Here is a 12,388-nt window from a genome sequence, read left to right on the forward strand (position 1 = left end):
ATGGCGGCCGGGCAGGGGGGCGGTGGCGGCGGCAACGGCGGAGGCAACGGCAACGGAGCGGGGGGGCTGGGGATCCCCGCTCACCTCACTCTCTCCTTCTCGGCCGGGCCGCACTGGGGCGCGGCGACTCTGCCGCAGCCCCACACGGTGCGCAGCCTGGACCGGGCCCTGGAGGAGGCGGGCAGCTCGGGCATCCTCTGCCTCAGCGGGAGGAAGCTGCGCGACTTCCCCGGCAGCGGCTACGACCTCAGCGACACCACGCAAGCAGGTGGGGGGCCTCTTGCCGAGGGGGCCCGGCTGCGGGGCTGATGTGGGGTGGGCGGGCGGATGGGGGCCGGGCTGCGAGGGTGGAGGGGGGTTCCCCGCTGTGGAGGCAGTTGGGGGCGAGCGGGGGGAGGCTGGGGGCCCTGTGGTGGCAGTGGGGGGTGCGGGGGACCTGCTGGGGTGGCGGTGGGGCGGGCGGGTGGAGGGTCTGGGGGGCTCCTGGACGTGCGTGCAGGGGGAGCGTTCCGCTCTGCGGGTGTGCGGCGGCGAGCCGTGCACCGGGGGGTGTGCGTGGAAAGGCGGGGGTGCTGTTGCGGGGGGCCCGAGGAGGTGGGCTGCGGGGGACCGGGGTACCCCGGCAGCGTGCGCCTGCGCCGAGCACTGCCGCCGTCGGTGCGCAAAGGCAGGGCTCTGCGGGGAGAGGGGCTCCCGCTACACCCCGGCCGTGGGTGCGTGCACGCCGCGGGGCGTTGTGCGGGTGGAGGGGGGGGGCAGCTCCGTGTGCCTGCGGGGGGAGCGGGGCTGCCCGCCTGCAGCGGGGAGAGAGGTTCCCGTCTGCGTGTGCTGGTGCAGCGAGAAGGGTTCTGCTTTCTGTGTGCGTGCAAGGGCGGGGGGAGGGGGACACACGACACACGGGGAGCGAGGCGTCGTGTCTGTGTGCCTGCCTATACGCGTCGTAAGGATGGGGACTTGCGGTCCGTGCGCGTGCACAGGGTGCCAGGAAGATGGTGTAGTAGTGGCTTTCCAGAACGTTGTTTGGGTGAATTAATTCTGTGGGGTGCTTTTGGTTTGGGGCTTTTCTTTCCTCGTGGGTTATGATTAGCTGGCTTATTGTTTTGAATATGAGACTGCCCATTGTGGTACCTTATCCATCTCTGACAGTCCTCTGCTCCTGGTCTATCAAATACTCGTTCAGTTGCTCTTTGTTGTGGGCTGCATTTGTGCAGAGGGTTAAATAATGATGTGCTCATTCTTCTGTGATATATTAGGTTGTGTAGGGTGTAGAATTTGTGAAGGACTGATTTTGAAATCCAATTTCTGTATCCAGTACCGAGCCTGCTAATTATTTGTGGATTATTAGCTTTTTTTCCTGACATGTGACACATCCTTACATGCAATGCAGTGTAGGGATAGGTAAAAGTGTGCCGGGTATTTCATTATGGAGGCACAAGTTTAAAATAAAAACAGGTTCCATGAAATAAGAGCTCTTTTTCTTTTTAGTAGCATAAAACTGCATTCAGCAACATAGTAGTTCACTTCTGTGTATAAAAATTCAGTAATTAAAGCAGAAAAAAGAAGCATTATATGTAGATAATCTATTATTAAAAAGACTTTCTGTATCCTGAAGCAGGTGCATCAAGGATCCATGTCTTGTGTTTGCTTCTAATTATCACTAATTTCTAACTACTAATAAATATCACTAATAATTTTGGGTTTAATTTTTGGTTGTTTTATTTTGAATCTCAACATATTTGAGTAAAACCTGTCTACAGCGATCTTGTCTTTATCTGTTAGGATGTAGTAGAGCCCAGTCACTACCATCAGAATTGATTTTTCATCATGAAAGATTGTGTGAAAAAGTTTTAGGGCAGTCTCTGACAAAAATAGCCATATTACTTGCTGCTGTAAAAAATCTTGTTTAAATAGTTGATGTGGGTTTATGCAAGTACCATCTCGTAACAATCCCAATTTAATGTAGTACTTAGTTATGAATCAATCCTATGAAATACACATTTTAGATATCTTTCAAAATATACTTGTAAACAAAAGATTTGTAGTCTTTATTTTGACTAATCCATTGATTTTTTTTTTTTTTTTTTTAAGTGGGTAAATGGTATTCTGCTGGTGAATCACAGACATTCCTTACAGAGTATCAGTATGACATAGAGCTTGATGGAAGATCAACTGCCTCAGAGTCTGTGGTCATTTACTTAGTGGCATTTTTGTAGCAGTTACCACAGTTTCACGTTACAATATAGCCGTGAATAAGGTTACAGATTTAGACTGAGGCGTGGGAAATGGGGGGTGGGCCAAAAATCTTTGCTGTGTTTCACTTTCTGTTCTAAGTCAGTGACTCTGAAATTCAGATCTGTGGTAGATGAAACAAACATTTAAGAAAAAAACCTCAAAGATCTGGATATTAACTATTTCTTTTCTGTATCACAACCCCTTATGCAGTAGGATCTACAGTGTCACTGTAAATCTAGAATATTCTGCCTTAACATCAATAAAATCAGCAACAGAAAGTTATTTCTAGGAATGAAGTAAAACCACTACAGTCTCAGTAAGGTTCAGATATATATATGTTAAAGCATAACTGCTGTCAATTTATCAAAAATACCCTGGGATATTTTTTTTAAGGTCTGGCCATATTTTACATCTACCTTACATAATGGCTTGCCAGTACATAATTTGCAAATAATGTAGCATGTTTTGAGCATCTTTATGTGACACTACATTATTGCTGAGCTAAAAGCATAATGACGATATCTGGCTGTTTAGCTCTGACCTTGTGTTTGTCATATCTTTTTTTAACCATGAATTGTCATAGCAGCTCTTTGGCCAAAAAAAACACCCTTATTTTGTTATTTCCCTGAATTTCTTCTGGCTGTTCAAACCAATCTTCTGCTGCTGTTACATGAACTTCTGGAAAAAAAAAAAAACCCTGTGGGTCATGAGATATCAAGAGGCATATTGAATATTCCAATCATTAATGTGTGTAATTTCGCTTCTTGCTGCGTTAGCAACATTAGACCCCCTGGCAGTTAAGTAATTGAGTATATCACATCAATGTAATCACTGCCTGCTTAGCTGAAGAGTTGTGTTTTCTGTTTTGCGTTTTAAAGATGATTCCTGTGCTATACTGCCATGCTCAACTAAGTCAACCTATGCCTGTAGCAATTTCCCCTCTTTTTGGTCAGCACTTCTTAAAATGTGAATTCAGTAAATACGAAAGGTACTAGACTGACAGCTCAAGACATAATTTATTTGCTCTGGATAAATACAGTGGTGCCATCAGGCTTACTTGTTTATGATTTCATCACAACAAACTTGATTCCCAATTTCTAATTCTGAGGAAACCTCCAAGCAATTATTAGTAGGTGAATGATTTCCTGTACTTATATTAACTTTGATATTTCTGCTTTCTTGCCACCTGCTACCTTCTTATGTAGCTGAGAAGTAACACCACTGTATTCCCAATGAGGATGAGCCCTCCTGTTGTGGCCGATAACAATCTCGGCGTCACAGGCAGGGGTCCTGCATTGTGATTCCTGCATGTATCTGCTGAGGGGATGGGATGGGTGGAGACACGCTTGTTAAGATACCATTGCCTAGCATTACTTGCGTGACTTTCTTGATTTTTTTTCTGTTTTTACATCATATTTTGGCCCTGCTAAGATATATAGTCATTCACGTGATTATGGCTTAATAACAACAAAACCTACAGGTTAATATTGAGTTTCATGAGAATGTTCATTTATAATGCTCCTCTTCTGCTTTTATAATATATACTTGTAAACCAATGATATTTTCCTGTCTGAATAAAGTTATTTTTGTTGGTGGTATTAATGTTGATCAAAGTGGTGGCAGGTAATTGAATAGCAACACCAAATCCAATTTTCAGCTTAAGAAAATAACATTATCTGTGATGTATATCCTAAATGTAGATTACATTCCAGAAATCAAACATGTTGAAAACCATGTAGTTTTGCAGTTGTGACTTCAGATATGAATGAAAAGAGAAATTCAGATTATATGTTTTTTGGGCGATGGTGTAGTGTTTATGCTCAGAAATGCATCAGATGCAAAATCTGGAAGTGACACAGTCTATAAGCAAGTAGTTGTGGAAATTCCCCACAGTGATTTGTTAGCCTATCCAGTGTTTGGGCTGATGGAAAAAGTGTTATGTATGTTGTCTGAGGCTGCTTTTCTCAAGGCCAGTGACATGGGTACTTGTTAAGGATACTTGGTGTTATAGAGAAGTTAGCAAGTCTCAGTTTGGTGAGTTGAAGTTGAAACAACTGGTTATTAGTTCGCCTGCATAAAAAGCTTGCATTATGAAGAATACCACTAAATCTTAATCTAATCTTAAAAAAAAGTGCATGTTATAGCCTTATCTGAAATACTGACCTACAAAAAACGTGCAATGTATAACTTTAAAATTTTTTTTGTATTCTCCATACAGCAAAAATAAATTTGCCATCACATTTAGTGTTATTGTGCCTTGGAATGTAGAAAAGATTTAACCTCTGAAATATTTCTGCTTTTGATTGGTCTAAAGAACTTTGTGTTACATATTTCTGTTTTATTACTCCTTATTTGAGGAGGGGGCAAATGTGTTTAGATCACAAATTGCACTGCAAAGCCTTGCGCAGTAAGAAAAATGGGCTAGCCTGTTTGCTCTTTCAGGTTTTTTTGTTTGTGAAAAATATATTTTCATTTGACTTCTGTGGCTTTGTTGGGGCTGATTCAAAATTCTGTGTTCGCTTTACCGGCAAGGCTGGCATTTAATGCTGAAATATGTTCTTGCCAAAGAGATAACCAAACCAGGACTGAAGGCTAGAATTCCACAGAAAATGCGAACCTACTCGCTGGATCTTTTTAGTAGTAAAAGTTCTACATGACAGTGTGGAGAGAATTCTGAATTCTCTGTTTTTCTATGGCTGTCCAACAATCTGATTTTCATCATTCTTCCAACTAACTTGGTATTGTTTTCTGCTTGCTAGGAGAATCTGCCACCAGGTCTGACAAATGTAGAGAAGGTGTAGCACTCTAAGCAAGGGCAGGGGAAGTCCTATTCCCTGTTAAGGAACTAAAATACTTTTTTGCTTGACAGATATTATCACTAATGTGTTCCCAATTGTCACTGTATGATTTATCAGAAAAGGTTTCTGTAGTTACAAGGCTTGAAGGAACCCTGCATCTTGGGCCTGTTCGTAGGCTGCTGACCAGCAGATGTAGCTGCACAATGAGCAAAATCCCTGACCATCTGTGTAGTAAAACATCTACTTTGATTTGTCACTTTATCACTGTTTCAATAGGTGGAACCAGTATGTAGCGGACAAGAACTTGATGTATTAAAGACTGACCTAGTACTAAACAGTTTATGGAAGTGTTCAAATCATTACATGCCATAATGAGTGATATTACATACTTATTTTTAAGCTAATTTAAGTGGCTACAGCCATTCTTAAATGCTGCCATGAGGTTTGGCATGAGTAGGACAGAGTCAGCAGGAGGCACCAGCAAGTGAGAACAGATGCTGAAGCTGCTACAGCACTGGCCTTCATATCTCAAGAGAACATACTGTAGTGGTTGCTAGACCCTGTTCACTCTGCTCACGGACTGTTAGTTTACCCATTTGCTTCAGGGTTTTTCTGGTTCACTCGTACTTCACTTACCTTGTTTTCCTGTGTTCTTTGTCTTCCAACAGTCTAGCTTACTTTAAAAATGTTTCTGCTTAGTTTATCCAGTGTCAAGCAGTTTTATCCACACAGAAGATAAATGATATAGTAAAAACTTGTTACGGTTGATTGATTGTAGCCTTTTATGTCTGTTTAGATTGTCAGCTCTTTAGGGCGAAGGCCTTGGATGTATGTAACAGAACATACAGAGACTAACACAAGAAGCTTTACTTGGGAGTCTTGTGTGCATTTTAGGTAGTCCTGAACAAACCCAGACTGTCCTTCATTTACGAAATATGATTACTTGTCCTTATATTACTTTTCTGTGAAAGAGTTAAAATTGAAACTGAAACTTGGAATTTAAAAATTTTAAGAACAAAAAAAAGAAATTGACATAATTAAACCCATCAGTAATGGACAATTTAAATGCAAGGAAGATTCCCTGTGCTATAATACGCATGTTTAATAAGTCTTGCTGACTTGTCAGGAAGCCATGTTTCACCTTCTGGTAGTAAGCTGGTTTAAGAATTATAGTCTAGATTAAATACTAAAGTGCTGTGTTGTTTAGGGAAACAAATAAGCTTCCTGTGGTATCTGCTGCTTACGATTTCAAACTACAAAAGATTTGTGGTGGCAAGATGCCTTCAGAAGTGGAGAGGAAGATAATCCTTGACATGTAGTAAGGTCCTTTTGACTGTGTAGCCAATTGGTGTGCCAATTTACCCCTTCATATGCCAATTCAAGGAGCAAATGATTCCCTCCTCTTGGTGGTATGTTCTTTAATTTTTTTTTTGTTTGAATCATGCTGTGATAAAGTAACTGAACATATATATTCAAGAGTTGAAGCTCTCTCGTGTTGGAAGTGCCCGGGTCCTTCTCATGTGGTATCATGGTGAGGAATTCCCTGAATTCATCTGTTGGTTTCATCCCTGCACTGGTGTCCAGCAGGTCAGCACCAGCATGCCCTGCGTTTGTTCCAACATTTAGATCAGAGCTCCTAGCTTAGTTTTTGATGAGTGCAAATTTCGGGGAAAACCTCACGTACCTGAAGCGACATGTGCTGAGTGGAGACGAGTTACACGAAAAACAAGAATTGCTTGAACTGAACTGCCAATTTAGACATGTTCAGTGTAGACGTGTCCAGTGTAGACTAACAGACTAGTCTCAATGAGAATGGGCAGGTATAGTGGATTCTTCAAGGCTACTTTGATTTGTAAGCAGTTGTGCTGGATCTCAATCCTTCCTCCTCGGTAGTAGAAGTCTGTGAGAGAGAACTGTTGGTCTGCTCGAGTTACAGAAACATGTATCTCACATGAATGAACTGTGGTTCAATCTGATGGGATGCTTTTTCTTGTGTAAAGTAATAGGAGTATTTTTTTTTTAAAAGGATTTTTGCTTTAGGAGTGCTGTTTAGTTTGAAAAGCCAAGAAGTCAGGATCTGTAAAATACAGTTTCTAGTTGCCTGTACAACCTTCCTTCTGAGCTTGATGAGAAACTTAATTACGTGGTTGTGTACAGTTTCTTCATTTGACACTTTAAGTGCACAGACTGAGTGTGTAACTAAAATTAGTGACATGGATAACCATAAAGCAGGTATTTCCTAGCTTTTCAGTTGTGGAATTTAGAATCCAAACACCACTTTGTAATACCTTTTTGTAATAACTCTGTCACAAAAATAGAAGCTATTCTGTGCTCTGTCAAACACTCAGTTATAAAAAAGTAAAAGCTGCTTGTAGCCACCTACAGTCTTCGCAGTGTTTTTCCTTCTTTTAAACAGCTTGATGAAGAAACACAAGCAGAGGAGTATGAAACTGAGAACCACTGTGAAAAGATGGTTGGCTTCTCTCTAATGTGGAACAGCGCTGTCCTAAAATATTTGATGGTGTATTGCTATGAGAAGCATGGTGCAGTCCAGCACCCTGTATTTCACTTCAGTAGCATGTAAGGAGACCTTGCATGTGTTAGAAGACTGAATAAATGATTGAACATACAGTGGAAGCTGTTAAACTGGCCAAAGTAACTAATTTTCCTGGAAGGTATTTTCAGCTCTTTCTAGATACTGAACAGTGGCCATGTTGGTGGCAACGAAACAGCTCCTTTACACTTCTAAACTTGCTCAGAAGTCGACTTTCTCATCCGTGCATGTTGCATAAAAGCTGCAACTCTATATCAGTGCTCTTCCTCCTTTCAGTTTCAGAAATGTCTCACTATTATTTCCCTCACTGACAAATTAGTCACAACGCTTGCAAAGGGTTCTTTTTATCATAAATGCTGTTTCCAACTGTATCCCCTGGCACAGTAGGTGCTTGGGAACAGGGCACTGGTCCATTCCTATGTGCAGTCTCTCTGATCATGGTTATATGTAGGCTTATATACTATATATCTAGGAAAAAATACAGAAAATTATATGTATAGTATATATTCACAGAATGGTCAGGGTTGGAAGGGCCCTCTGTGGGTCATCTAGTCCAACCCTCCTGCTGAAGCAGGGTCACCTACAGCAGGCTGCACAGGACCTTGTCCAGGCAGGTCTTGAATATCTCCAGAGAAGGAGACTCCACAACCTCCCTGGGCAGCCTGTGCAAGGGCTCTGTCACCCTCAGAGTGACGAAGTTCTTCCTCATCTTCAGATGGAACTTCCTCTGCTTCAGTTTGTGCCCGTTGCCCCTTGTCCTGTCGCTGGGCACCACTGAAAAGAGTCTGGCCCCATCCTCCTGACACCCACCCTTAAGATATTTACAGGCATTTACAAGGTCCCCTCTCAGCCTTCTCCAGGCTAAACAAGCCCAGCTCCCTCAGCCTTTCCTCACAGGAGAGATGCTCCAGTCCCCTCATCATCCTCGTAATCTACCGCTGGACTCTCTCCAGTAGCTCCTCATCTTTCTTGAAGTGGGGAGCCCAGAACTGGACAGAGTGCTCCAGATGGGGCCTCACTAGGGCAGTGTAGAGGGGAAATATTAGAGAAATGTTTTTCTAATATAAAAAATGGACATAATTGTATTGATCAAAAAGGTGTATCTAGCCCAAGATTCTCTATTAAAAGCTAATAATAATCTTTTTAACCTGTTACTTGATAACTTCCTTTGCAGCCTCATATTTTTACTGAAAATAGTGAAGATAGATTGTGTCCTCAGTTGTCTATTCCAGGCTGATGAAACCTATTCTCTATAATCTTCTCTTATACTGAAAAATTCTTACTTGTGTACGCATACGCTTTGTATTTGTTGTACTGTATCTTTTTTGAGATAAGCCAAGAACTGCATGCAGTATCAAGATATGGGCATGCAATTAAATAACTTCCTATTCTCTGTTCCTAGCACTGTTTTGTGCCTTTGAGTTGTCATTTTCAAAAAAATCAAGAATTGAGTAATATGACTGGATGAATATCAGTTTTGAAATGTCAGCATATTCACTTATGAGTTACTAATTAAATACAATACATTAAAGTTGGAGAAGTATGTGAAAGTGAAATCCTCACAAAATTGTGCCTAAGATAAATAGGAAGCAACACTGGAAACACAGAAGTAGAACTAGCTGTACATGTAATATTGCTGAAAATGCAAAGTGTGTGTAAGACTTTCCCTTCAATTTTTTTTAATCATAAGCTACTGCAGTATTAACCATGAAGTCAAGATAAAGTTCTAATAACATCATTTAAGTTTATTTAAATGTGAAAATTCTAACCATACTGTTTTGAAAGTAAGTCCTTCTGAGCAGGGACACAAAAAAGCTCATTTCTTAAAATCAGGTGTTGCTTCAGTACAAACTTTAAGTGATTTGCTTTTTCTGCACATTGACTCCATGCTCAGATTAAAAAGGCTTCTACTCTTCTAAAAGTTTCTTTGGTTTGAGGGAGCTTTCTAGGTACAGGTTTTACAGTTAGTATTCCAGGTGATTTGGACTTAAATTGCAAATATGCAATGTCATATTAACAGAACTGTTTGGAGGATGATCTTTTACATGGTGTTAAATACTTGTATATGAAATCTTATTTTCTAGAAGTACCTTATTTTTTGAAAGTAAAACAACATCAGTGTTAAATGCTCAGGCGTAACTTCATAACAAGTTGTCTCTGCATCTTCTGTTAAAAAGTTGCTTCCCATTTGTGGGAAGGCTGCTGCAGAGTGTGAATCCTGCTGTTTGTGATTCCATAGTAAATGCTTACGGGACTTATGAACCAGTTCTGGGTTTTTGTTCCGTGTCATTTTGATACATCCGTTAGAATATACAGTAACCACAAGGACTAGATGAAAACAGAGTGCTTCTATTTTACTGAAGAGTGTACACAACAGATAAAAATAAATTAAAATATTACTACATAAGCTTAGAAAATAGACTTTAAATGTATTTAGTTTTCCTTGTGACAAGGAAAGTGCATTGGTCAATCTAGTTTCCTGAGAGCTGTAGGTGTCTGACGGGCATATCAGAGTTTCTTTATTGCGCATAAGAGCTGATGGGTGCTCAGTTTGTTCTGTGTAGTCCTTCACCATAGCTCATAATGTCGGAGAGCAAACATATTTGTATATGAAATACATAGTTACATGCAAGAATTATTTTGCTGTAATTCTTGACCATTCTTTGTTAGTAAATTCTTAAATTTTTTTATCTGTTTTGCAGCTGAAATGGTTCCTGTTTATGTGCACAGTTGTTCTACATTTGGACATATTTTAATTGTTCATTGATTAATTTTACAATCTAAGTAAATATTAAGAATTCTGATATTAGTTAATTAACCAGGCTTCTTTTTTTCCTTTTTCAAAGGAAAATTTTAAAACATTTCTATGTTTAACAACACTAATCATGCATTAACATTAAGATTTGAACCCTGAACCTGCAAGTAGGAAGTGTAAAGTTTGAGGGGAATGGTAGAGATGCTAGAGGACATCCCTTCTGACATAAGCTTGGCGAGCTTAATCAGGATGAAACAGTACTTTCAGAAACCTGATTCTGTTTCAATTGTAATGGAAAGTGATAGGTAGCTTATGCAAAGGACTTGTAATCAGAATCTATGAGGAAGAAGAGTTCTTGAATAGTCTCTCTTCCCCCTACCAAATCCCCCTACCAAACTTTTCAGTTTCTGGCTTAGTCTTCGGGTTTTTTCCCCCTATACCAGATAACAGCATAGGAGCAAGATGCTTAAAACACATTGTAGTGTGGACACAGGATACACATTGCCATTCTTTCTAGGTGAATATAACTGGGATATTTTTCTTCCAGAACTCTGTATTTGAAAGCTCCAAATGAGGATTTGTCTTTCATTAATGGTGCCATCAAAATTCATGGCTGGCAGAATTAAGACCCTTTATAGGAAGCAGGTTCTTATTTAGGTGCACTTGACTTTGCCAATACATCTTTAGTTTTCCTGTTTCTCATTGCAAAGAATTGATACTTGAAATACCCAAACAGTGCTAAGGTGATTATACTCCTGTAATACCAACAGACTACAATTTTATGTCCTGTAATTACGTAGGTTGAAAGATATCTTCGTAGGTAGTCTAGGACAGTCTCCTGCTCAGAACATGTCCAGTTAGAGCAGGTTGCTTGAGGCCTTGTCTGGGTGAGTTTTGAGCATCTCCAGTGATATTTCAGTCTCTCAGTGAAACGTGTTTTCTGGATTCTTCTGGAAGCCTTAGTTAATTTTTCTGACTGAAGAAAGCATTGTTACATGAAACAATGAAATTGGTTTGTTCCTGTCAAGTGCCCCTTCTGTGGTTAGTAACGAAAGCCAGATCTCTTATTTCCTTTCCTGGTGTCTCAACAAACTGGGCAAGGAGCCTCAAGCTTTGATAGACTTGGAAACATACTATTTCCTTAGTTTTTCTTTTTGTTTTACATAAATCATTTGTCACTTTAATATTTGGCTTATAGACAAGCTTAAGATCAGTAAATTCAACTAGTACCTTTGATTACCTGCTGACTCACTAAGCCATTTTCCAGTCTTAGAATGATCATGTCATTTATATAGTACTTAGGTGACTCTTTTGAAGATTAAACAAGATAGAAAACAAGGATATTCTTAGTGATTACACTAAAGACTAATCGTGCTCTCAGATTACGTAGATATTCACTACTGAAATATCACAACAGAAACTGGTAGCTTCAATTTGCTAATAAACAAGTACTATATACTATTTGTGTGGTTTTTGTTACCTTTTTTACTCCTCAAAGCAGGATTGCTACAACAAGGAGGGAGGAAAATATAATACAAGTGGGTTGATTTTTCTAAACTGTTTTGTGCAAAAACTTGTAGGTTGTTAGCAGCTCTTCAAGGTCTTCGGAAGCTTGATACTGACAGAGTAGTGAAATGAAGGATGGTGTTTTCAGATGTGGCTGATTCAAGTTCAGTGTTAGCTCATCGGTAATTCTTTGTAATAAAATTTCTGAGCATCTGCATTTTGTTATTCCCAGTAAAGAAGATGGCAAGGCTAATAATATGAAAACACAGTTATTACAAACATACCTGAATCAGAGATGTATGGGCTTGGAAGATTCTCCTGAGGACGAAAGTAGCAGTCTTTCACCATATGGCCGTGCAAACTGTGCTAGTACAACATAAAATAGGGTGGGAGCTAATGAACTTATGCAACTGCTGAGGAGTTAGTTGTTGAGCCACAGTCACGAGCAATAACAGCACTCCAACTGAGAGATTTGGAGGGTCTTTTTCTGCTTGGCTTTGAGTTTCTGTGACTCTCATTCTGCAGCCCTGGTTGCTGTTCATC

The 12,388-nt window shown here is 40.4% G+C and overlaps 1 protein-coding gene across 1 annotated transcript in view; it reads left to right on the forward strand.

Annotated features, from left to right (window-relative positions):
* LRCH2 (leucine rich repeats and calponin homology domain containing 2) overlaps window positions 1–12,388 on the forward strand; it is a 54,145-nt gene continuing 41,757 nt past the window's right edge. The window contains exon 1 of the mRNA XM_075435172.1: window positions 1–268. Coding sequence (XP_075291287.1) covers window positions 1–268 — 268 coding nt within the window. The remainder of the gene's footprint in view (window positions 269–12,388) is intronic.

This window comes from Opisthocomus hoazin, chromosome 14 (genome assembly GCF_030867145.1).
Source record: "Opisthocomus hoazin isolate bOpiHoa1 chromosome 14, bOpiHoa1.hap1, whole genome shotgun sequence".
Lineage (NCBI taxonomy): Eukaryota > Metazoa > Chordata > Aves > Opisthocomiformes > Opisthocomidae > Opisthocomus > Opisthocomus hoazin.